This window comes from Ursus americanus, chromosome 7 (genome assembly GCF_024610735.1).
Source record: "Ursus americanus isolate L20-20 chromosome 7, mUrsAme1.1.p, whole genome shotgun sequence".
Taxonomy (NCBI): Eukaryota; Metazoa; Chordata; class Mammalia; order Carnivora; family Ursidae; genus Ursus; species Ursus americanus.
This window is the reverse complement of record NC_142133.1, coordinates 52127729-52153993: the sequence shown is the minus strand read 5'-3', so window position 1 is coordinate 52153993 and position 26265 is coordinate 52127729. Positions and strand designations below refer to the sequence as shown.

Sequence of the window (26265 nt, the reverse complement as noted above, 5' to 3'; positions counted from 1 at the left end):
CAGGCAGTCTCGAAGCCCACCGTGATCGTAGAGGATGCATGGATGGCGAGCGTGTGTGCACACTCACACACACGCAAGCACGCGCATACAAGTGCAACGAAGCCAGCACACTGTGGCTACTAGCCTCCCCACAGACTCAACTCAACCACTTCCCTTGTGCATTCAGTGCTTGGAAATGGCTCAGCCGTCCGCGGCGTACTCTACCGCCCTCCTCCAAGTGCTGGGACAGAGCCCTCAGCCTCTCTCTCTCTGGCCTGCTCATGCTTCTCAAGCTGGGACACTGAAGCTAAGACAGCCGGCGGGGAGTAGAGAAAAGAGCACTGACCTGAGAGTTCCCAGACCTATATGACCTTGGACAGCTCCCATTTCCTTCCCAGGCCTCAGTTTCCCCATTTGTGCCTTGAGAACTCAACAGGTCTAAGATGAAGGCCACTGGGGGTGAGGGAGGGGTGGAGTCTACCATCATATTTGATTCATTTTCCCAGGCTCAGGGAAGATGGGGAGGTGGGTGACTTTAAGATCTCTGGGGGAGGGGGGGCAAGGATCTGCTCCCATCCTTCCAGAAGTTGCAAGGCTCTTGGAGCTCCAGGTTTGTGCACAGGCAGGCAGCAGGTCCTGAACAGCTCAAGCCTGGTCCTAAAGCCCGACCATTCCCAGGTGTGTTTGCAGGGAGGGCTCAGCAAGGGCCCTGCAAGTGGGGGGAGGGCAGAAGGGAAGGTCTCCCAGCAACTCGTCTCTCCCTGCCTGTGCCAGGCTTAGTAGGTGCCTCATGGATGTGTGCTGGATGGATGGATGGATGGATGGATGGATGGGTGGATGGATGGATGGACAGATGGACAAGCTTTTCTCTAAGCCTCAGGTGACCCCAGAAGGTGGGGTTGATGGTGATGCCCCCCCAGCAGGATCAGTATAAGGATGGCTGAGGGCCCAGGGAGTATGCTCAGCCCATTGCCGTTCCCTCCTCACCTCCCCCAGCCCCTCGCCTGGCCACAGCCAGTGCTCAGAAGCCTCTTTGCAACCTGTCTATATATAAGCAAAGACAATGCCCCTGCCGCCAGGCACCCTGGGTACAAGCACAGGCGTCTCCTAGAATAGCAGGCAGGGAGCCTCATGTCACCTCAGAGCCATTGCATTGGGATCCCTAAATGCAAGGGGGATCCTGGGATCCTGGGGTGGCCGTTAATGGTGGGTGAGTTGATCCCTAGAACGGAACTAGACGGGCAGCCTCTGGTCTTGCTGGCTCTGTATATGCAGGGAAGCTCCAGGCCTAGTGGACAGTCTGGCTCAAATCCCCAAAACCGAGAGTGGTCTTTGCCAAGTGCCATTTGGTCCAGCACCTGGTACGTGCTGGCGCTGTGGTGATAGGACAGGGCAAGTCCTCTGAGGAGGTGACATTTGAAGGGGGAGAAAGACCACCCGTGCAGAGGCTCGGGGCAGAGAGGACGGCATGTGCTAACATCCTGCAGAGGAAGAGCAGGGCCCTGAATTTATTTAAGGTTCAAGGAAAACCATCACTGGGTTTTGGCAGGAGAATGACTTACTTATGTTTGCGAAGCCACCTCTGGCCGCTTGCTGAGTGGAGCCCCCCCCCCCGTCCCTGCCCCCAGCAGGGGCGCCTCCTGGGAGGGCTACCCTCTGGTGCTCTCTGCTGGGGTGACTGGCCTACGGGGTGGGAGAAGGGGTGGGGTGAGTCTGCCCCCCCAGGCTCCTTGCTCCCCACTTGGGGAAGCCCCTCTGTTTGGAGGGTAGGGGATGATGGCAGCCACCTGGCTGGGGACCCTCCACAGGCAATCACCCAGCTTAGACCCCAGGCTGCTCACAGCTTACTGGCTTCTGCCAACCCTTCCATTCACTTTTGTTTTCTTTTTGAAAACGTAGAGGTGGTATGAGGCTTCCTCCCTCCTGCTGGACTACTAGGTCAATACTCCTGAACAACGGCTTCCTTGGTTGCTCCTTTCTTCCTTCCGCTCACTCCCTCACTCATTCACCTGCTCTGGGCTGCACTATCCTGAGGACTGTGTCATCTAACACTCCCTACTCCATTACCAGGATTCTGGTCACCGCTCAGGCCCAATCCTCAGCTTGTCCCTCCCTCGAGGAGGGACAGCCCTTGGTCACCAGAGTGGGGGCCCTAGGCCTGTGAACTACGGGAGGGCCATACTTGCTCTGAAGGGTGGTGGGGAGAGCATCGTCCCTAGGTCCCAGCCAAGACACCGGCCCTCTCCAACTTGTCCCTGGCCTCTGCCTACCACTCCCACCACCAGAGCCCCCTTTCCACCAACCAGCCTCAGTCAGGTTTTTATAGACCCCCTCATGTTTCCCTCCAAATTTAGAAGGGGGCATAAAATTTTCATCTTTTATTTTGCAATGCAAGGGCATTAAAAAAAATTAAAAAATCCTAACTCTCATCTCTCTTCAGAATTATTTCAGAAGGAAATGAAGATGTGAACCATTGAAAGGGAATACAGTTAATTTACTGATGGTCAGTTCACCACCTGTCTCTCCTCATTTCACTCGGGAAACCTGTACCAGCCTGTGGACTAGTGGTTGGGAGCCTGGTCTGTCTATCTTGGGAAGCATTCATGTTAGATCACTACAGGTGACCGCCACCCCACGTCAGGTGCAAGCCCAGGGTGTGGACATGGCCGCTGTCTGCGCCTGTCCCCTCGTCCACGCCCGAGGAGAATGGCTAAAGAAGGCCTTCCTATGTGACAACGAGGATTCACCCCGCCTTCCTGAGGCCTCTGGGGGCAATCCAAGACAGAACCATCATTACCTGAAGACGCACTGAATCCTAGCACCTGGGGCAGTCACATCACGGGCAGCAGAGGGGAGGGGAGGCCCGCCTGTCACAGGAGCCAGGATGTGTCCTGGAAGGGAGATGGAAGCCCAGGAACGCCAGATGTCCTATGTCCTATGTCCCTATGCTCCAAAGGTGAGAGGATGTGGAGGCAGGAGGGGGAGTGGGAAGGGCTGGTGTCGGGAGAATGCAGAGCTGATGATTTCAGATTAAATTGGTCCAGTGTGGCAGACGCGTTGGTTCCTGCTGCCCCCTGGTGGATTTATGGGGAAGTACCTGCCAAGAGAGACCCTTTGGCCCCAGGGTCAAGAAGGGAGGAAGGCAGGAAGGGGGGATGGCCAGGCCAATCCACAGGCTCTCCAGCCTGTGAGCGTCTGCCCAGGAGCCCCCGGTGCTCAGTCAGCAAGGAGCAGCTCCAGGCCAGTGCCAACATTTCCTCCCATCCTGGAGCATCTGGAAACTATTCTTGATTTTCCACCCCACCATCCCAAATAACCCCAAACCCCCTCCATCCGAGAGGACAGGGACTTGGACCCCACAGAGTCAGGGGCACCACACACACACCATGCTGGGAAAGAGTTCTGGCACAGGGAGGTGGTGATGGGGCCCACGGGGGTCCCTGTATCTGGGCAGGGGACTACCAATCAGCTTTCTGGGGGGCTCCCCCTGCCCACCTTTCCAGTCAGTGCCCTTTCCACCGACCCCCTCTGTGCATCCCCAGCCACGCTCTCCTACCCATTCTGATCTGATCATTTGGAGGCAGGCAGTGGGGGAGGCCGGGCAGGCAGAGGCGGGGACCTCAGCAGCCCATTATATGTGTCCGGAGAATCCTCCCCGCTCAAGCTAAGGGAGAGCATCAAGCTACTCCCAGTTGGCTTTTAATGAACTTCGCTTCCTTAGCAAGGCCCCAGGGAGAGGTTTGGGAGGCTCTCCGAGTGGTGGAAGGGCACAGAGTCTTTCAAGACTTGGAGAGGGCATCCAGGGAAAAGCCAGGAAAAGGCAGGAGGGGGCAGTAGTTCTAAAGGCAGGCCTTGCCCAGGATCCAGGACCCAAAAATGCACCCCAAGCTCCCAGGTCCCTGTGTCTGCTTAAAGAGTTGGGGGGAATCACAAGATTTCCAGTTGGTCCTTGGCCTTGAAAATTTCCCTCTGCACTTCTAGCTCCCCAGATAAGGAAACTGAGGCCCAGAAAGTAGGGAATCCCAGCTGTGAGTCACACGGTAAGTCCCCATTACCTCAGCCCTGCCACTGACACCACAAGGGGTAGCCCTGCCCTAGCCCTTTACAGGCTCTGGCAGGACCCTCAAAACCACTATCGTACCAGCTCAAGGGATGAGGAAACAGGTTCATAGAGACCAAGTAACTCGCCCCAAGTCACACACCGATACACAGCCAGTCAATACCGGAGCCCACCTCACGGGCGCAAAGATTTTCATGTGCATCTGACAACCTTCTTCATGACCTCGTTATTCTTCTGGCCCTTTTACAGATGAAGAAACAGAGGTTAGAAGCGATTTGCTTCATGCGGAAGTACACTAATAGTCCTAATCCAAGAACTCAAACAAGGAGGCCATTTAGACTGGGGTGGCTCTAAGGCCTTGGTAGCCCAGGCGAGCACACCCTAACCGAAGCCAGACTCGAGGCACTTGAATCTGAGAAAACAAAACTTAAGAACAACCAATCACAAATAGCCAACTAGGCTTTCCCAAACAAGGCAACGGCTTAAGCTATGGTCGATCAAATCACGTCCTTGCCTTGCTTCCGTAGTCCTTTCACACCCCCGCCTTCCCTGGCTCCCATGGGTGGAGCGCTCCCAACCATCTTGTTTGGCACTACTGGATTCAAATCGATGCATGCTCAAATAAGCTTGACAATTGTAGTGTGCCTCAGTTTACCTTTTAACATCTCTAGTGTCAGAGGTAGAATCCAAAGGAGACCCTGATGGGCCCTGGGAGCAGCAAGCGACCCCTGCTGAGCCCTTTGTGCTCACTGCTTTCTCCCTGCGCCTGGATGAAGGTCATGGGTGAGGCCCTCACAGATAACCGAGCTTCGCAGCTTTTGCATCATAAGCTCTCCGACTTCATTTAAGCATTTATTTTACCAGATTGGGTTCAACTTAAGCATTATGAGCTCTCCAACTTCAACCAGACTGGGTCTGACTGAAACAGGACTGAGCCCAGGGTGAGGCCTCAGGTAAGTACAATTTCGTTTTAAGGGAAGGAGAGGAGAAAACAGGTTGCTTCAAGTCCAGAAAGTCTAGGACTCCTCCATTTAGGACTCTATGCATGAAAATCATGGGCCCAGAACCAAATTTGTCTGAACAAGTAGGTTAAGCTTACCAGAGTAATCTCGAATTATGAGGGCCACAGTGGGGAATTACTTTTCCATTTATGAGATGCCCTGGAGAAAAAAGGGTCCCAAACTTCCCCAAAACGGTGGGATGCACTTTTGATCGGTATGCAGAAGCTTCTAAGACTAAATGAATCAAAAGGGCCCCTTTTAGAGACTTAACATTGCCAGGAATATTTACTGTTTATCCCAACTCAAACCTGATGATAAGATATCTGAAAGGATCTTTTAAGAGGACTTCTACGGACAGAAGCTGGCGAAATCGGAGACCTACAGTCAGAACCCGACAGGAACTTTTTAAAGGGCTTCTAAGCTAAAAGGGAAGGACGACAACCTGATTTGTGAAACAACGTATTAAAACATTCCAAAGACAGCTCTAAATCTAGAATGTAGGACTCTTTTGAGTTCCGTCTTAGTTGGAAACCTTCTCCCTGACATAAAGAAGCGAATCGAACACAATGTGACTGGCTGGGTGGGTCCAACCCCTTGATATCATTCAGACTGCAATCCAATTTGTCTTACACACTGAGTCTTTACAGGAACAGGAAGGCAGCTCTCAGAGCAACTCGAAGCCCACCTATCCTTTTTACCAATCCCCACAGAGGAGGGCACAGAGCACCAGTTACCAATCCCACTTCGAGGACTCTAAACACTTCTGTCCACAGCGTCTTAGCATCCGAGTTGCCAGTGAAAACACACCAGCCAAACATTGCATAGACCAACGCTGCACTTACCTGGAGAAGAGACAGAGCAAGAGCCGCTTCCAGGGTGAACATCCGTCCCCCTGTGGCTAGCAGGTCTCTCCTGCCGGCTGACACGGGGCAGCTGACCTCTGAGCACCCCTCCCTTGCTGCAATGGACAAACTTTGCCCTTCCCTGCAAAGAACAGATAGAACCCTGGCCTGTCCAGGTACCATATGGTGCACACACTTTAAGCAGAGACGAAAGAATACTCAGAAAGGTAAATAAGGAGGGATATGCCCACAAAAGGTGATAAGCCCAACACTGGCTGCCTGAGCTTTTTACCTCTTGGTAAGGAAGTGTTCCAGGCCTGAGGCCTTCTCGTAGGGGGTGGAGTGGCGGTCCAAGACCATGGGGCATGAGACTGCCTTTCCCAACAGTCTCCCAGTAAATTAAAATACTGAGCATTCAATACAGAACCTAGGTTTATCTACCTTTGGCTTCTTTTTTTTAAGATTTTATTTATTTGTTTGACACAGAAAGAGAGAGAGCACAAGCAGGGGGAGCGGCGGATGGAGGGAGGGAGCAGGGAGCTCCCTGAGCAGAGAGCCTGATGCGGAGCTCAATCCCAGGACCCAGGACCCAAGACAGATGCTTAACAGACTGAGACACCCAGGTGCCCCTCCTTTGGCTTCTTCATCAGACCAACTAAAGAGACTTCTGTCACTAGACATGTTTTGTGCCATGTGGAAAAACTTATTATGAGGAAGAGTATACTCCTAGAAATTATGAAATGTATTAATAAGTTTGCCAATCGATAGAACGCTGGTGTAACAGTCCACAACAGTCACTCCTTAGTTTCACTAGAAATCAAGGTTCCCAAGAGTTAAAAAGTCTAACTGATAGATGTAATCAAAACTACTAGAAATAATGAGAGAGACAACTCTGTACACGAGGAAAGCAGGATGTATTTTTGGTTAAAAAAAAAAGACATAAAATATGGAAATGCATCTTTGTTAAGGGAAAATAGAGTTAGTTTGCCCTACAGGAGAGTAACTGGTTGTTTCAGAACGAGAAGGAGAATAAAGGACAAAAACGAAACGGAATCTGGAAAGTGGGAGGAGAGAGAGGAAAATCTCATGTGGTCAAGCCGGCTGACACTGAATGGATTTATCAGAAGGGTTTTAAAAATAGGTTTTAATATCAATAGTATGCCCAGGCAAAATGAAAATGTAATTCCCTTTCATTTGTTAAAAGAACAGAGTATTCTTTTTTTTTTTTTTTAAAGATTTTATTTATTTATGTGACAGAGAGACAGCCAGCGAGAGAGGGAACACAGCAGCGGAGTGGGAGAGGAAGAAGCAGGCTCCCAGAGGAGGAGCCTGAGAACAGAGTATTCTTGGGCGATTGGCCTGCTCTTGATAAGAGATTATGAAAGGTTTTCCTTCACTTTTGGGTAATCCACCTGGAAAGCAAAGATTGTGCTTTACCAAAGTAATTTCTTGTGCTTCATGTTCTTTTTGTCAGGTCTTTGATTAATTGGGAGAAGGGAGACTTTGCTATTAAAAGAGGTGGGGTTTTGTGTGTGTGTGTGTTTTACAAAACCTTGTTTGCCGCAGAAGTCTTTATCCCCTTGGCTGACTACATTACCAAGAGCCTATTGAATCAACTGTCCAAACCTTTTAATATTTTGTATAAACTTCTCATAATCAAACTCTAACTGGAGTCTCTTTGGCCTTGAACTACCGTGGAATCCTCCTGGGGACTCTGGACATCTCAGCAGATTAGTTCTCTCTCCTTATAAAAGCCATAAAACTCGCTAAAGCTTGTTTGATACGTTAAATTGCATGGAAAGAATTGCCAACTAAGACGTGATGCTAAACCTTCCCTAAATTCTATTTGCGTGGATACCTGTTATTGATGGTAAGTGTTCCAGAAATTATAGGAAATTCCTAGAGATCTCATGTGTCCCGGTATGGTGTTATCAATCGTAATTCTAGTTATTATCTTAAGATGTATGTCACTGAAATAACGAAAACCCCACGTTAACTGCATTATAATGAACTCTCATCAGATTTTTAACTGTGGCCACTTTTAAGTCTTTTGATATCTATACACCGTTATTGTTTTACTCCACTGCTTTTGCAGAAGGGCTTCCTCTTCAAAGAGATTCAGGGAAAGGATTCTGACAGGGACAGATTTCTGGTAGCTTGAAGATTATACCACTAAACTCTATGAGAACTCTGAGGATCAAGAATTCATGACGTGAGGGGCGCCTGGGTGGCTCAGTCATTAAGCATCCAGAGTCTTGGTTTTGGCTCAGGTCATGATTTCAGGGTGGTGGGATCAAGCCCCCAGTCGGCCTCCCTGCTCAGTGGGGGGGTCTGCTTGAGATTCTTTCCCTCTGCCCCTCCCCCTGCTCTCTCTCTCTTTAAAATAAATAAATAAAATCTCTAAAGAAAAATTAATGACATGGGACTGAATGGATTGATGAGGGTAATTATAAGTTTTATTACTTTGTTTGAAGCATGGCTGGTTCTTCAACGCTTTGTTTTCTGGATTAAAAAAATGCTTCTTTTCCCTTTTTTAAAAAGTTATCTATAACACAGCAATTTGGCAAAGTATTCTTTTGTAAACAAAAATAGAATATATATATATTATTATAGATGATATATAATAATAATATAATATGTTGTTGTTATTATTATTATCTTTTTTTTTCTCTCTGCCTGATTCCTCCAGGATCCAGAAACTCTTATTGGCTGTTCTTATTTTTCATGACAATGCGGGTCTTTGCGTAAGTTCAGTAAGAATCTGTTCTCCTGTAACAGGCACAGTTGGGCAAGTCCTTGGTTTGGCTTCTTAGACTAACGAGGCTTTAAAAAAATCTCATAAACCAAGAATGACTTTATGCATCCAATGAAGCCCCTTAGATATCACCAAGCTTTAACTGGAAAATTATATTTAAGGATATACATGAAATCACTATTCTTGCCATTCTTATGTAAATAACCAGGCCAAGTTTAATGAGACAACTTTGCAAACAAATTTGTCATAATATCTTTGCTAGAAATTGGGGTGATTGTAGAGAGAAAAATTATGTTTCTGCAAATTTAGTTTCTGTAAAATTATAGTTTCTGTAGAAAGCTATCACACACCCTTGTGAATATCAGATTCCAGTCTCATTCATTGTCTTTGAAGTTTCTTATCTACCTGTAAACTGGCCTGGATCCTAAATTCTTCAAGTTTTTCTCCGATAGCTGGCTATGGCTTTCCAAACGAATGTTTCTAATTTTCTTTCTCTGAGTTGGACTCATGAAGAACAAAACCTTTCCTTTTCCCAAAGCCCTGCCAATTAATGCTAGACAACTAGATATAAACTTTAGAGAAATCACCACAACAGCTCACAAAGCTTTGTGCCTGTTACTCAGAAAGTTCTCCTAACACAGATCACACCACCAGAGACATCCAAACTATAAAAGATGCTTTGAGGCCTACATCTAGGAGCCCAACACCTAGAAATCTTCTTGACTGGCTTCCCTCTGGGCTCAGAAACTGGTTTATAGTCTGCTCTAACCATTAACCTTTGTTTTTCTTCTGCTTCCATAGAAATGCTTTTTATTAAATACCTGATTGCTTGCACATCTAGGGCTAGGTTTGGGAACCTCCCGGGTACCGCCTCCTGAAATAAAACACCACCATTTAACTGAACTGACCTATTCTCAGGACTACGGGATGCATTCAGTGGGACAGCACTATCTACCAGCTCAAATCCTAGACTGTGAAACTTCTTGGAGGGATTTCAAAGGCAGGGAATAAAGGGCAGCAAAATAGACCACCCCAAAATATGCCTCTTGGGCATAGCCATTATTTTAAGCTGATAAAGGTGTTTTAGATGACAGAATTGCTTTGAATTACTTGTTGCCTGAGCGAGGAGGAGTCTGTACCATAGCAATTACCTCCTGCTATACCTGGATCAACGCCTCCGTCTAGTAGAAATTAACATACGAGAAATTAACAAACAAGCCACTTGGCTGAAACACGTTGATGCCTCTGCAGACACATTCTCTGATTTACTGGATACCAACTGGTTTGGTTCGGGGGTGCCCTGGTGAAGGAGCACACTTCAATCTCTTGTCATCATTATCTTCCTGAGAGTTATCACTGTGATCTCCCTGGGGCGCTGTGTTCTCCCCAGGGTCTGAAATACATGCTCACAGCCATCAGAAGCACATCAGATGGTCTCACTATGCTCGGAGAAACAGAAACAAGACGAACAATGTGGTGAACAGCAAAAGTGATTCTTCCACGGCCTGACATCATAGTCTGCGTTTCATGACAGGATCAGAACTGAAGCCTGAGGGTGACTGAGAGCGGCAGTAATACCAAATTGTCAGTTAATCCCTCAGGGATGAAAGGATGACCCAAAGGGGGGAATTGTTAAAGAGATGAAACAAGGAGGCCGCTGGGCTGTGGAGACTCTAAAGCCTCGGATCTATTCAATCGAACCCAAACCCCAGGGAATTTAAGAACAACCGATCATGAACAGCCAACTGAGCTTTCCCAAATAAGGCGACTCCTTCAGCCACGACCCTTCGAATATTTCCTTGCTTTACTTCGGCACCTTCCTTATAAAACCCTTCCCCTAGCTCCTGTGTGTGGAGCAGTCCTCCACACCTTCTGGTCGGCTGCCCTGTTTGAAGTGTGCTCAAATAAACTCTTGACATTTTTAACGTGCCTCAGTTTACCTTTCACCAGCTATGAGTGCCAGAGATGGTATTCTGTTTAAAAACTGTGGGAATAAGGCGCAGAGAGCATTGCAGGGCCTCTCAGTCCTGCTAGGGCATCGTCCAACGCCTGCCCAGAGCCCTGGACTCTGCAGGGGAGAAGTGAGCGCACAGGGATGAGGTCCCAGACACTTTACAAGCCTACAAAACTGATAAGAGGCGATGATTTCCTCTTCTCTCTGGCAGAGAAGATAACCCCGCGGGTGGCTGTCTCACTGCCCTGGATCTTTCTTAGTTTCAGTCTAACTGAGAGGTCATATCTCAGTGTCCCTTTTATTTCCACCCTCTCTAAAAATCCCTGTTTCTTTCTCTTTTGAATCCGCTTTGTCATTCTGCTGGTTTCCTTATTAAGTACTTCAATAGAACCTTGACACACACTCACTGTCTATTTGTGGAAGAATGATATTTTTAACACAAAGAGAATGATGCTTTGACAATGCAAGCCAGCTGTGCCCAACTTTGTCTGGAACCTCGAGGCTTCGCGGCCTCGATCTGCAGTGCAAGCCCTCTTTCCTCGCTCTTGGCCCTTCCCCGCCTCTGCCCCATGCCTTGTCCCTGGGAGCCCCCGGGGGCCTGGGCACCTGCTGCAGGGTAGGGAGAGGGGCTCAGAAGATAGGGCTCTCCCCCATCTTGATGTGGACTCCATGTCTCATATCCAGGTGTTAAATGTGGCTTTCCTTGTTGAGTTTGGGCAGAGACCGCAACAGCCAAGACCAGCTCTGCAGGTCATACTAAGGGCCTAGGAAACCGGCCCTGTGACTCACCCTTCCTCACCCCACCAGGGGCCAGAGAAGGAAAAGGTTGGTGAGGCAGAGAAAGGGAACATCTTTGGAAAGGTTGGTTGGCAAGCCAGGTATCTTCCCTCCTCCTACACCAAGGGGCTTTAGTCCTCTGTCCAATTGTGGAGCTTCTGGGAAGCCTGTTGGGGTCTGGTCATGTGTCTGGGGCCAGGGGGGTCTGACCCACACCAGGAGGAGGTCAGGTGATGGCCATGGCTACAATGGCCAAAGGGAGCCAGGGTGAGGGGAGGGAATTGGACACCCACCAGGTGATGGTCCTGGAAGCAGAGGGTGAATTTCCCCAGAGCTCCCTCGGACCCTGTGGAAGAGAGCTGGGGGAATCCATCTTCAATGTTCCTCCTCGTGCTGCCTGGAGAAGGGGAGTCGCAACAGTTGGGAGATGAGGCCAAGGGGCATCATGAGCAAAGGAAGGGAGCTGGCATTGGCCTGGCCCCCGGAACCAGGTGGGAAGCAAGGTGAAGTAGTGGAGATGCCCGGGACCCTGCCCACACTCCGCCGTCCTGCTCCAGCCTCCGGCCCAGGACAAGTCAGCAGGAGGGAGATCCCAAAGTGAATGAGGGTCTGGAGCTCTGATCTGGGCCAGGCAGGATTCCCTGAGGACGCACTAGAACACTGGGAAGAGGCCCACGGGACCTGCACAGAATCTCCCCCATGGACAGGGAAGGGCAATCCCCCAGGGCAGACGGAAAGGGTCAGAGGTGACAGAGAATCGCGCCTCCTCGGGCTTGTTCCATACGTTGTGTTCTAGCAGCTTCTCAGCACTCACACCAGCCTGTTCTTGGCCTCCTTGCTCCCTGCTCCCAGACAGCTCCCCTGCACCCCCGCTTACTGTGAATCCTAGAACCAGCACAAAGAGCTGGAAGGAGCTCAGAAGTAGGCCAGCAAGCTCATCTTTGTGCTTTTTTTTTCTTTTTGTCTTTGTTTTTTTGTCAGATGAGGAACCTGAAGCCTAGGGAGGCAGATTGCACCCTTAGGTGACACAGACCTGCAGCCTCCTTCCTCCTTGCAAGACAGACAGACAGAGAGCTACACAGAGGGAGTGAGAAAAAGCCCCCATGAGTCTGCAAGCCGATCGAGCACGTAGAAAGGTTTGAAAAAGGTGCATGAAATTACTGGGCAACAAAGACTCCCATTCACGGAAACTCAGTAAGCAAGGGGTCTTGCTGACTCTCCTAGGTGCCCCGGCACCGTGACACACATCCATCCGGCGAGGACAGATGAAGAGCCCAGGCCCAGGAGGAGAGGGCGGGAGAGCTGCTCACGATCACCGGCCCGCAGGAGCAAGCAGGACCAGCTAGTGGAAGCAGCTAGTGGGGCATGGCCGGAGACTTGGAAACTCCATACACATCCCTCTGCCACTAGGCCTGACCCCAGGGGGCTCCCCTCCCAGAGGAGTGGCCCACCATCTGCAAAGTTCCATCCTCCCCCACAACGACTGGGAGGCAGGGCTAAGGGGCATCAGGAGCAGAGACAGAGCTTCCATTGCTTTGGAAAAGCTGGCTTGTGACCCTGGGCTCCCACTGCCTGCAGCGACATTAGCCTGAGTGCCCCCTTAAAGGGCCCTGAGGTTGCCACCCCTGCTTTAGACTCAGACCTCCGCCGGATCTCCCCGTGCAAACCTTCATTAGATTGGAATCCTGTCTTCTTATGACTAGAAATCTATTATTGCTTCTGAGTATTTGAAACCATTATTATTTGACCGATTTTGAGATGATTGATATGATTGCTTATATGCTCGGTTTTGTGTTTTTATTCTTCTTAAAATATTATTCATGAATTTGACAAGGATTTCACCCAGCACGCTTTGCGCCAGGCACTCCGGTCAGGGCAGGGTATCAGAGCAGGGGACAAGGTCCCCGCCCCCTAGAGACGGGACAAAAGGCTGGGCTTTTCAACCCAGCCCCGCTCAGTGTGGGCACCTTGTCTCTCAGGGTCTGTGAGCATCTTTGGGCAGCAGAAGTATTTTTTATCTTTGGCTAAAAAGCCAATATATCACATGTCTACACTGACTCATGGCTATGCGTTGGGGGTTTCATTTGCTAGCTCTTTAGAGAATCATGTGATTACTTTAGCTGAATTCCCTTCATATCCTTCTAATAACAGGAGAAGACAAAAGGACCCCGAAGCCCCGAGCTGGTGAGGGTCTCTCCTTTCAGCGTGTGGAGCTCCTGACACCACCCTTCCCAGCTCATCTTGCCAAGAAAACACGAGGCCCCACGCGCGCTTGCCCCTCCCCCTGTGCCCGCCTCCTGGGCCCCACGGCCGATGCTGGCTCTTGGTGCTGCCCGGCCCTGGAGCACCCACTGTGCTGAGGGGTAGAGGACGCAGAGCAGAAGTGGGCCCTGGCCTGTTGTGCTGTCACTCCCACATGGGGCTCCTCCCCAGGCCTGAGCCTGCCGGCCCCCCGTTGTATCCCTGCCCGAATTTCCAGGTTGGTTGGTTTTATAGATTTAAAAAGAGGGCTATCACCGATCCGGCACTTTCTTTCATCCTCACTGCTGAAGTCACACATCCCTTTGGTGGAGCAGGAGGGGGCTCTGGGGAGGCAAGGAAAGAGAGGAGAGGCCGGGGCAGGGGGTTCAGTGTGTGCAAGGCAGGTGGGCAGGCCCGGAGCCTCCGGCTGCCTCCCGGCCCAGGCTGAGCCCGAGTCTGTGCGCCTGGAGAAGGAAGCCCCCTCGCACCTCCTTTTCCTCCCCAGGCCCAAGAGTACGGGAGCCCTGGCTTGGCCCTCACTGCCTGCGGGCCTGGGGCAGGGCTCTGAGTCAGGTGGTTCCTTCCAGTTCTGCCCTTGGGGCCATCGTCCCCTCTGATTGCCCCTGCCCCTTTCCAGGCAGGCACGGCAGTCCTGAGTCCCAAACCCGCTTCCTTCTGCTCCCTTGGCCTGTCCCGTCAAAGCAGCCCTCACCTCGAGCCAGGTTCCCAGAGATGAAGCGGAAGAAGAAGCTGATGATGTCTCCCAGGTGCTTCTTGCAGCCATGGTGGCACTCCTGAAGCCTCAGAGCAGGACCCCGGGCTGCGCCTGGGGTCTCACTGCGCCTCGCCATCCCTGGGCCGGGCCCCATCCTGGGGGTCCCAGCTCCTGCCCTCAGCTCAGCCTGACCAACCACAGTGCAGGCCACCCCCACTGCTCCGTTCTTCCTCTGCCTGCCTCTCCCCAACCTGACACTCAGAGCCTTCCTTCTGGAATTCTCTCTCTCTCCCCACTCTGATCTATCTCTCTTCCCTGAGACCCCTCAGGGTCTCAGCCTCTCTGGTCTGTGCTTCCCTCCTCTATCCTCTGTCCTCTGTCTCTGCCTTCCCCAGGACCACCTGCCACTTAGCCCTCAGCCCAGAGCGCCCAGGGGCTGGCCAGCACTCTGCCAGCCCCACTGCCAGGGTGGACCTCCTCAAGCAGCCCCTGTTCCTACCCTCAGGCCGGCCCCTTCACCTTGTGCCTGGCTCTGGCTCCCCAGGACCCCAGCGCTCACTCTTCCTGGAGGCAGAAGGGCTCCTGCAGCTTCCTGGGCTGGGAAGGGGTGGGGGTGGGGGTGGGCATTGCTCCTGAGCTCCCAGCACCAATGGAAGAGGTGCCACTGGTGTGATATTCGGGTGAGAGTGTGATCTCACTGCAAGGGGCCTCACCCATGACCCAGGGCTTCTCCGCAGCCAGAAAGGGAGCAGCCTGTTCCCACCCAGGCTTCTACCTGGGAAGCTCAGGGCCCAGGGGCCCTGGGCGGAGCTAGGGGATGGGTAGGGCCCTGACTTTCGGCTATTTCTTGACCTCTGCCTCTGCTCACTGACACCAAATGACAGAAGCTGTTGGTGTCTCTATAGAGTAGAGAATGGGGAGATGAAAAGGAGTCCCTCTGATGAGGAGGGTAGAGGAAAGCAAGCGTATGACTGGAGCAGAAACTGCTGGCTATCCCCCCGCCCCCACATTTGCTGGGCCTAGCATGTGCCAGGCGTTTTGCTAGGTCCTTCCAGCCACCAGTGCATTCTGTCATCAAAACAACCTCACAAGGTACGTGTGGCCGAGAATACCACGTCGGTATTGATTCTCCTGTGCCTTTTCACCTACAGAATTCAGATTCTGTCTGCAGTCAAGGTAGCTCAGTTCTGGCCAATGAAATACAGGCAGAAATCTCCCAGAGATTTCCATGAGAGTGTTGGCTTTCCCGATGTAGGCACTACCATTTCCTCCTTCCACCCAGGTTCTCCTTCTCCTTGCCTGGAATGAAGCCATGATGGCTGGAGCCAAAGCAACTACCTTGGGGCTGTGAGGAAAAGGGCAACCTCTCCCCCACAAAAACAAACAAAGAAACCCCAAAAAACAAAAAACAAAACCCCAAAGACCTTGATTCTGACCTCCCCAAGCCGCTAGACTAGTGCCAGCCACTGCTTAGCCCAGATTTCTCATATCTCTGTCTAAATTAAGCCGCTGTTATTTGGGGTTTCTGTCATATCAAGTGCAGCCAAGTCAAAATATTCCCTCTGAAGTGAAAGACAAACTGTGGCACCTTGCACTCCCAGCCGGTAAAAGGAAATAAGCGTTGGCCAGGCCTTCCTGTGCACCACTGCGAAGCGCGCTGCTCGAGACTGCTTGCTTTGGGGAGAGCCGGCAAAGGCTCTGCAGCACGTCAGGCGGCAGACAAGCAGCTCTGCCCCTTGGGCCTCGTGACCGTGCCCATTCAAGAGCACACATTGTGTTTCAGGCAAGGTAGCATGCCTTGCAGGCCAATGGCAGTTCCCCAGGAGGAACATTCCATGGTCTCCCTGGGTTTTGAGTAAAGGCATGCTTCCTTTGGCAAAGATCTTTTCTTTGGACATGGAGCTAGCGGCTCGCTAGTGGGCTCTCGTGGAGATGGAACGCCTGTGGGACACCAGGTGGCCATGGACCTCCGCCACCCATCAGGCACTGAGTATCAACCTCTCCCCCAGCTCTAAAGGCCCGTATGTGCGTGTGCAGCACTCCATCATCACGTGCACGTACTATGTCTGAGTGCAGGGCCAGAGGGTCTGGAAGGCTCAGGTAAGTGTGTAGCAAGTGACTCAGGCCCCCATGGAAACCGCTGCACTGCCAACTTCCCCTCAACCCATACCTGTGACCCCGTGGGGAGCCCCAAAGGCCACCTGAAGAGGAAAAGCATTCCTATGTAATTTATAGACAGAGCGGCAAGAAAGACTGGCACCTGCCTACTCTAGGTTGACATGGTGGCCCACTCAGCAGGGAAGGACGATGGAGAAGGGGTGTCTTCCTGGTGGGCAGAGTGTTGACTACATCTACTCGCCCACATTTCCCAGAAGATGAGATGGCCTGGGGTATGGCTCTTCACTCACTCATGGATGGTTGCGAACCATTTGTTTAGGGGTCAGAGAGGTGGAGGAAAGGAGACAGGAGGAGTGGCGACTGTTGTCCAAAGGGCCGCAGGCCTGAGAAAGAGCTCAGTAGTCAGGGAGACAAGATGGCCTGGCAGCCTGTACTCCTTGCTGCCTGGCACTGCTCACCAGCAAAGGGCCATGTGGTCTAAGATGACTTATGGGTTCAATAAGAGAACTTCTCCTCCCCAGGCCGATGTGGCTACAGCTGTTGGGTGACAAGCCAGCCACCGGTTGGCAGGTCAGCTCCACTGTACCCCTTCATCCTGGCAGAGACCGCCACTTATCTTCTCTGGAACTGACCCTCATTCCATATACGGACCTTCCTCCCTGCCTGCCCTGCTCTGCCAACACCATCACCCATCCCAGCGTCCCACACACCATTGCTAAGCCCAAGGGCCTCCTCTGACAACATTGCTATGGCCAGAGGAGTCCCTCTGACAACAAAGAAGTGTGGCCAAGGGCCAGCGCTTGCAAGACCTGCTGACCTTATCCTGTTCCCCACGCCCAGCAGCAGCTGGCTTATCGAAGAGTGGCGGACCCCACTGCAGGCCTGGCCCCACCACCAGCCTCGAGATGATTCAGACGCTGCCCCATCAGATGCTGGATGTGCCACCGGCCGTGCTGCTTCCCTGACAGAGTAACGGGTCCAGACACCGAGGGATGTGGTGACAGTGGGCCCTCACAGCAGCCCTCAACAACCCCCTCACTGCATTTTTGCTTCTCATCTCCAACACTCTGGGCTCCGGATTAGAGGCTTTGGATCCCAAATCAAGGCTGCTTCTAAAAGGGAAACACCAGGGGACTGCGGGGCTGGAGGCTGAGGCTGCCACCTGGATATTTTGGGCTCCTCACGCCACTGAGACCAACTGACGTGTGGGTGTTGGGTGGGTGGAATGATCCTGATTATCCAGGAAAGAAGGTGTGGCAGCTGCATGAGGTGGGGAAGGGGAGCACTAGGTCCCAAATCCAGTGACTTCTGCAGGGAATGTATTAATACTGCTGAATACAGTGATGAATGTTAGCGGGGTGCTACCGGCGGGCTCCCTGGATCACTTCCCCAAGGACTCTTCACTGAGGCCTCTGTGGTGGTTTACAGACAGTGACAACTTTCCTACCACATCTCTGTGGAAAAGTAGTCTATTTCCCTTCCTCTCAAATCTGTGCTGAGCCTGTGGCTTGTTGTGACCAATGACGCTCAGTGGAAATGATGCTCTGAGCCCCAGAGCCTAGGCCTCACGAGCCCTTTGGCCTTTTCTTACTGGAACACCCCTCTTGGAAGCCAGCCCTCCGTACAGTGGAGTAGAAGAACCATCCAGGGGAGGCCTACCTAAATGCCTCACCCACAGACATGAGGGAAAACAAAATGGTGGTATTTGGGGGTATTTCGTTAGGTGACAAAAGGTAACTGAAACATCTCTCTCTCAACCTCAGGGGTTGAACTCCACACCAGACAAATCCTCTTCACCCATCATCTTCCCCCCAACCCCTCCAACCATTCAGCTTTCTCTATTTTTGATGAGGGTGAAAGCTTCAAGAGCCATGTAGCTCGTTTTCAGATAAATCCTTGAAAAATTTGCATCTGATCCGGCATCTCAATTTGAAACACAATGTTGCACATATCTCGGTGCTTCAAACACATTAAAATTCTGGCTATTTATATATCCTTACAGTTTATAGACAAGTTAATTTACCTTTTTGTCCTCGTACTTTCTACTACCACTTTTTATCAGGGTGCTCGTGGTGGTGGTGGCTTCAGGATTTTACACGGGCTTGACAGAACCCCAGGAGACGAATGTAATGCTGGATGAAAATTTGGGTCTCCATCTTAGGGGAGGGGGCAGGGGTGTGTCTGTGTGTGAGGAAGGGTTGCATGTGCCACGTAAGAGCATGTGGTGGCCGCTCCAGCGTTCCCACCAGGACAGCTAGGGATGCGGGGCGTTTCCTGGAGGGCCGAGCGGGGCCCAAGCTTCCTTCTCTGGTCCTCCAGAATGTCTGTGAACTTCCCAACAGTCTAGACTAAATGCCTCTCTGGTGAAGCCAGCCAGCCTGGATTCGGTGGTCTGCTGCCAAGACCCCAGGTTATTCTGCGACCAGTATTAAGACTCCAGTTTTATAGGTGAAGAGACCCAGTCCTACTGCCCCCCTGGGGAGCCAGACTGGAGAAGCCGGTCTGTCCGGTTGGTAGCTTAGCCATGCTCCTGGAGACTGACAGGAAGGACCAATAGATGCTGGGGAGACACACAGAGCAGGTCAGAGTCCCAGCCTCTGGGTCACCGAGGCCGGGCTCCCCAGTGTTGGTGAGGGACGCGCTCTTCCGCCGAGGATGGGTGCTCCTCCTGGGTGGGGTGGGGGTTATACCGCCTGCCCTGTGCTCCCCTGTGCTCCCCTGTGCTCCCCAGCGCCCAGGCCCATCTCAGAGGCCCTCAGAGGCCGCTGCTGCAGGCCGGCTCCCGGCTCCACGTGGGGGCCTTTACAGCCCCGGAGGGCCCGCCAGGCACAGCAGCCATGGTCCAGCCGCACCCTCTCGAATCCCGGCCCCTGCTCGACAAGGCCGCCTAAGCCTCAGGGACATTCCTGCGCTTTACTGGGCCTTGGCTTCTTCCCCCAAGCCGGCCCAGAAATTGGTCTCTCTGACCTGCTTCCTCCGAATGGAAGAACCCCTGATGACAAGGGTGTGGTGCTCGGCCTCGCGCCCGCCTTCCACGGGCCGGGCCTCCCGAGCTCGGGGACCGAGCGACACTGAGTACACCGATTGTTCTCTGCACCCAGGGCCCGGGAAGTCTCCTGAAGGAGCAGAAGCGCGTCATCTGGGCACAGTTCAGCATTTCACGTGCGCGCAAAGCCCTCAGTGTGACCACACCGGCTGCGCCATCCTTGGGGGGCACACGGAGGACATCTTCGGACTGGGGAGATTGGGTCTGGGAGCTAGGCCGCGTGGAGACCAGGGGTGCGCTGGGGTCTTGGCTCCTTAGTCTGTGAGGGGGGGCCACTGCCTCCAGAGATGCCGGAGTTTCCCCAAGAGAAAAGATGTGGAAGACACACACATTGGTGTGGGTGCCTGGCCTGGAACACGTGGAGGAAGCTCCGGGTCAGAGCCCTTGCTCAGCCCCTGAGCCTCTGGGTCCTGCTGTGTCGTGTGCCCTCCCTGAGCTTCAGTGGACTCTTTAGGAGCCAGAGTGATCTGCAGCGCCTACCCTATACAGCGAAATAGGATCTTGTTTCTCCACGCATCACACAGCCTCTTAGTGCCTGGCATGGCGTCTGGGGGACGTGTCCACGCGGGGCAAAGCCCCAGGCTGGGCCTGAGCCAAGGACGGTGTGCTGGGCCCTGCTCCACTGGCCCCCCCTCCTGCCCCCACGGCTCTGGGCTATGACAAGTCTCCAGCATAGGTTCCTGATCTCCAGGAACCCACCCTGAGCTAAAGGGGGATATATGGGCGCCTCGGGGCCCATCTCCTTGTGACCTTGACCACAGCAAGCCCGCCCTCCAGCTTGCTGTCCTCCATGCCCTCCCACACAAGAGGGGGCAAAAGCCTCAGCCAGGAGGTGGCACATCACCCTCCAGCCCCACCCTGAAGCAGCTGAAAGTCACCTACGAGTTGGAAGTTGGCGACGGGGCCCAGCAGGAGAGAAGCCTGGGGGTGGGGTGGGGGTGCTGGACGGACAGGATCAGAGAGGGTGAGACAGAGAGGGACACTGAGGTCTTGTGTTGCTGTCAAGAAAAGCCTGGAGGGGGCGCCTGGCTGGCTCAGTCAGTATAACATGAGACTCTTGATCTCAGGTCATGAGTTCAAGCCCCACATTGGGTGTGGAGCCTCCTTAAAAAAAAAAAGAAAAAAAAAGGAAGTCTGGGGGGCAGACCAGTGGAGTATTGGAGCCTCACGCAGCACCAGCTCTGTCCGTGGCAGCAGACGGGAGCCCGTCGTGCACGCCGCAGCCCAGTGCCACAGCGCCAGGGCTCACCTCTGCTCTTGGTGTCTACCCTGATAGCAACCAAAGTTGTTTTTACCCTACTGTGGGGCAAACGGCGCTGTCAGGATGCCAGCTTCCCAGTGAGCTGTTTGCGTGACCTTTCAGTGCCTTCACGTTCCCACCACATGCACAATCTGTTCCCCCATCATTACCCCGAGGAGCTGTGGAGGGCGCATGGACCCCCCCTATGTATTTACGCGCACTAGTGCTTCTGTGAAAGGCCTCAGTGTGCAAGGGAACGGCCGGGAGCAAATGTCAGCCGATAGCACAGATGGGCAGGGGCTCTGGGGGGCAGCAGACGGAGGGGCTGGCATGGCGCTTGGAGCACCCAGGAGCGGGGTTGCACTCGACCACTCGACTGACCACTCGACAGTGGTGGCCGCCAGCCGCTTTGCCTACTGCTGTCCCCTCTGGCCATCCCCTCCCCTCTCCCCTGCATCAGGCCTGGGAGTCTGGGGCCGTGATTTATGCCCCTTCTCCTGTCGGAGGGACTGAGCCTCCCTGGAGATCGTGCAGAGAGTGTCTGAGACAACCAACGGGCCAGACTGCCAGGGCTCAGGTCTGCTGCATGCCTTGTGTATGTACGTGATCACACGTGTGTGGGTGTAGGCACGTGGGTGTGAGCCTGGGTGTGCACCCGCATGGGCTGGTGGGTGGGTGTGCACGCTTGTGTGGGGTGGAGGCGCAGGTGTGTCGGTAGGTGTGCACAGGTGTGACCGTGCGGCCTGTGCCTGTGTGAGAGTTCGGGGCTGCGTGAGGCCACCTGTGCATCCCTTGCTCTGTCACACTCGGCAGACATCAAACCTCACCAAGGACAAGAGCAGAGCAGCCATTTCCCGAGTTCCCTCGGGAACGCCCACAGTGCTGCCCGAAGTGAGGAGCTGGCCCAGGCCCTGGGGAGCACTGGGCAGGACCGAGGAGGGGCGAGGGCCGGGGCATCCTCCTCGCTGGGCCTCTGCACACATTGCCTCCCATCCTTTTCACAGAGCGCTTAGGAAGGGTGCGTGAGCTGCCCCCAGGTTACTCACAGAGGGTGGGCAGAGCCAAGCGGGCCTGCGGACTCTGACCCCTGGCTCTACCCTCCAGCAACTGAGTTGGAACACCCAGCATGGTCCCAATCCTCTGTCCCCACCCTCCACGGGTCCTGCTTGGAGAGCAGGGCCTTGCTTGTTTAATGGGGAAAAGCACGACTGAAAGATAACATGATCTCCCAACAGAGGCAGAGGTGGTATGGCCTGGGCTGGGGTCCCCGGGTGGTCTCTGAGCCCTCAGATAGCAGAGAGCTCCGAACAGACGGCCCACGCCCATCCCCGCCCCCATCCCCGCCCGCGCCGGCCCCTACCTGAGCCCTGTGGGGCCGCACTGGACAGGATCCACTTGACCAGGCAGCACCGCATCAGGGCCTGGCGGGTGAGTCGCGGCCTCTGCCACTTGACGCCCTCCTTCTTGCTCAGTGGTGTGCGCCCGGGGTCCCCGAGGAGGCTGCCATCTGACACCTTCATCACCTCCTGCAGCAGGAACAGGCAGAGCAGCCCTGAGCCCTTGCTCCGAGAGGACCTCCAGGCTGACCCTGGCCTCTGGGGCAAGGTCATCCTTAACTCCACCCGAGGCTTGTCCCCAGGTTCCCTCTAACCAGGGCACATGGCCTGAGATGGCCTGAGTTGCTGTTACGGGAGGGAGCCCCCACAGTGGGCGCCGGTTCTGAGCGGTTGGGATGGTTGGCCAGGACAGTGACCACCGGGGGTGGCGAGTTGGGGACATCCTTCCAGGGTCGTGGGGTTCCACATGTGCTACCTTTGTGTCATCCTGAAACGTATGTGGTTCCCCAAAGCCAATAAACAGATGAGCAGTTGGACAACGGCTGCAAACAGAGCCCCAAACAGAGCCCCTGCGTCGGTCAGCTCTCAGGCGCCAGAAGCAGAGACTGACCAAGGCTCGTGACAACTGGAAAGGAATCAGGCGCGGGGGTCCCAGGCCAGCCACAGCCGCCCCAGGAAGGACAGAGAGCCAGGCTGGGAAGACAAAGCAGAGCAAAGAACGAGCCAACGGACAGCCGGCCCTCAGCCACTGTCGTCCCCCAGAGGAGGCCACCTCTGCAGCGGCAGACCACCCGCCCTGCTGCTCGAGCTTCCGGCCTCTCGTGGGACCTGGAGGCTGCCCTGGGGGTCCTCTCAGTTGCGTGCCTAGTAGCTCCAGGTTCAAGGTCGAGAGGGGAGGAAACTGACAGTCCCCATCCAGGTCGTAGGCCTACCCCCGGCTGCAGGCCTACCCCTGGCCGCAAGAGGAGCCAGGAAGGCAAGCATCTGGACCTTCAGCCTCTCTCACATCCTCGGTACGGGCTTTCCTGAGCACGAGGAGTGAGAAAATCCCTGCCATGTCCCCTGCACCGACAAGTCTGTACAAATGCCCGGGTGAGGGGAAGCAGGTCTGCGGCGTCCCGCAGGCTCCAATCAGGCCAGAGAACCCTCCAGGTGCCGGGTTGGCTCATGGCTCCCTGAGGCCCGTTCCTGTCTTGGGCTGGACAGTCTGCCTCCTGGGCAGCTTTTGGTGAAGTGGCGGCCTCGAAGGAGTGACATCCACACTCCTTACTCTGATTTCTGGGGCCTTCCCAGGTGCGAGTGCCCTCTCTATAGCCGTCACCCTCCAAGCCACCTCCCTGACACACGTTCCTTCCCTCTCCAAGGCTCACCCTAGCAATGCGGGGGTCAGCGGTGCTCAGAGCTGCAGCGAGGGTGAGCACACCCCATCCTGCTGGGGCGGAAAGAGGGGGTGAGCGGGGGTGACCAAGGGTCTCAGGGTAGCAGGGAGGCTGAGGGAGGCCCTCCCGTACACACGTACACACAGGCCCTGCCCTGGCTGGGTCAGAGAGACACCTTCTCCATTATTAATGATCTGATTCAGGAGAGAAACGGCCTCAGTGAATCAGGTCTTTATTTCGGTCCAGGAGGGGGTAGGGGGGAGAGGGGCAGCTGGGACTTCGGCTTCATTACCTCACGTGCTCTTTGCTGTAGGCTCTGCAGCCGGGGTGAGTGGAGAATGTCAGCAGGAAAAACTGCCGTGGGCCTCAGGAGCTATCCGTGGGGACCCCTCTATCTCAGCACAGTGCTGGTGGTGCTGGCAGGGACTGTCCTCGTGGAGCCCGTGGCTAGTTCCGGGGATTCTGTCTTGCAGACTGGGCCTAACTCACTGGGGAGAGACCCAGCTGGGGGCGCAGGGCTCTGTCCTCCAGGGGAGGCTGGGAAGACCCACAGGCAGGGTGGAGAGCTCGTTTGTGCCTTTTATTCTGGGCCTCAATGTGGTCTCACCGTCATGACAATCCCACAGGGCTGGCAACACCACCCCATTTTAAAGATGAGGAAACTAAGTCCAGGAGAAGTCTGGGGGCATGCCAGAGCCTCTCTGTACTTGCAGTCTCCTGGTTCCAAAGTTCACCTGGTGCTGGCTGTGGGCTGTACCGCTTAGCCTTCCTGGGCCAGGGCCCGGAGAGGCCTTGGAAGTTGGCAAAGGGTTCCCAAGCCCCCAACCACGTCAGAGTAACAGTCTATGGATGTCCTGATGCTCTCTTGGGCTGATGCGCCCCAGTCGGTGTGCTCTCCCTGATGCAGGGAGTTGGGGGTGCGAGTGGCAGGAGCCCTGGGAGCCCCGCAGGCAGGGCCTAGGATGGCCTCCCCCTGTGAAGTGGGTGAGGGGTCCTTAAGGAGGAGAGGAGGGGCCCACAGTGGCTGAGACGAGGTAGGGCCACACAACTGCCAGGAGGGGCACAGTTCACAGGGTGTGGACTGGGCCCATCCGCCCAAGGGGAAGGGTAGGAGGGACGAGTGACCGCAGGTCAACCTCATGAATTGTTGACACTGGTCTGTCTGGGAGAGGATCTGTCTGGGCTGTCAGGAAATGTCAGTGGCCACTCTGGGCATCTGCTCTGATTCGGAAGCTCTCAGGCATAGAAGGGAGGGAGCCCCCAGGGGTGACACATGAGCCCCCTCACCCCAAAATGCCTCTGTTATAAGAGGTGACAGGATTGAAGGGAGCTGAATCCGTGAGGAAACTCCAGCTTGAATTAAATCCCCTCCCATCCCTGCTAAGCACCCCATGGCTTCCATGGCATTCCACATAAAGCCCCAATGCCTTCGTCCCGCCTACAAAGCCCCAGTCAGTGGAGTCAGCCCGCCCGTGTGCGCCCAGCGCCAGCCTCGCGCCTCACCGTGCTCCTCACACACACCAGTCAGGTTCACGCACCTTCGCCCCGCTGCCCCCCCCCCCCACCTGCAGCTTCCCTCCAGGGTCTCTCTATTAATTCTCACAGCCACACATGATTCCACAGTGATCTCAGTAAAGTCTCATACAAAAAATACTGTCACACAAACATAAAAGGCTATTAAACATACATCCACACTCGAAAACCTCAAGAAATATTCACAAACGACTAGATGAAAGTCCCCTGATGCTCTTCATAATTCAACTGAGAAGTTCTCTCCTCCCACTCCTGCTTGATCCTGGCATCATTTCCACAGCGGCTGGAGCCGTCCCTCCATCCTCCATGGGCCTCAAGGGGTGGCCAGGGACGAGTGACAGAGACCGAGGAAGCCCAAGGATCTGCGTCCTGAGGCTACACAGAGTCCCCACTGGCACGTCTGGCACAGGTGGCCGTTCCTGGCCACACCCTAGAAATGGCCCTGGGCCGGCCCTGGGGACCTGCAGCCTCCTCTGAGGCCCACGGGTTCCCCGAAAGGCAGAGGCTGCAGGTGGGCAGGGCCGTTCCCTGACCACCCAGAGCTGAGACTCGCAGCTCCTATCTGGCCAGATGGGTCAGCGCCCGGTCCTAGCTCACTTCCAAGTCCAGGTCTGTGCGGAGCAGGGGACACAGAGGACACCAAGCTGGCGATGGACCTGCTGTGGGTGAGGCACCGGGTCGGGCGTGTGGAGATGCTGTCTTCCCTGATGCTCACACCAACCTACTGAGGGTCCCTAGACCCTCCCGCAAATCAGCCAGCTGAAGCCCAAGTCCCAGAGTAGATTCTCCCTCACACCCTCTGACCAAGCTTGCCCCGGGCCCCCGTGCTGCGTTCTCTCTCGCCCGGGGTCAGGGAGGAGTCCACCTAGCTGTCCGACTTCAGCTGTGTCCTGGGGGGCTTTGGCTGGAGGTCGTGGGCTCCCAGGGTGGAGCTGCGCCCCTGGGTACCTGGGAGATGCTCCCATCTGGTTCAGGAGATGACTTAGACTCTGGGGGTGGGGGTGGGGTGCCCCGACTGCCCCTCTACCTCCGCCTACTCTTTTACAGAGACAGGGTGTGGCCTCAGCTCAGAGTCTCACCAGGGCACATTGCAGGGGGCGGGGCGGGGGGGGGGGGATTTAATGCTGTTGTTTTGTTTTTGTATTCACGGCGTCCGTACCGCTGCCTTCTCCTTCATCAACGGCTCCCCTCTTTCTATGTACAATAATGATTTAAAGATTCCCCTTTCAGTGCATTTATTAAAATTTAAATGTGAGTTAAAGAAAAAATAAAAAGCAATCACACAGAT

The 26265-nt window shown here is 54.2% G+C and overlaps 1 protein-coding gene across 1 annotated transcript in view; it reads right to left on the bottom strand.

Moving 5' to 3' along the window:
* Positions 1-26265, bottom strand: part of KCNIP3 (potassium voltage-gated channel interacting protein 3) — a 78170-nt gene that overhangs the window by 44696 nt on the left and 7209 nt on the right. The window contains exon 2 of the mRNA XM_087863694.1: positions 22089-22254. Coding sequence (XP_087719820.1) covers positions 22089-22254 — 166 coding nt within the window. The remainder of the gene's footprint in view (positions 1-22088; positions 22255-26265) is intronic.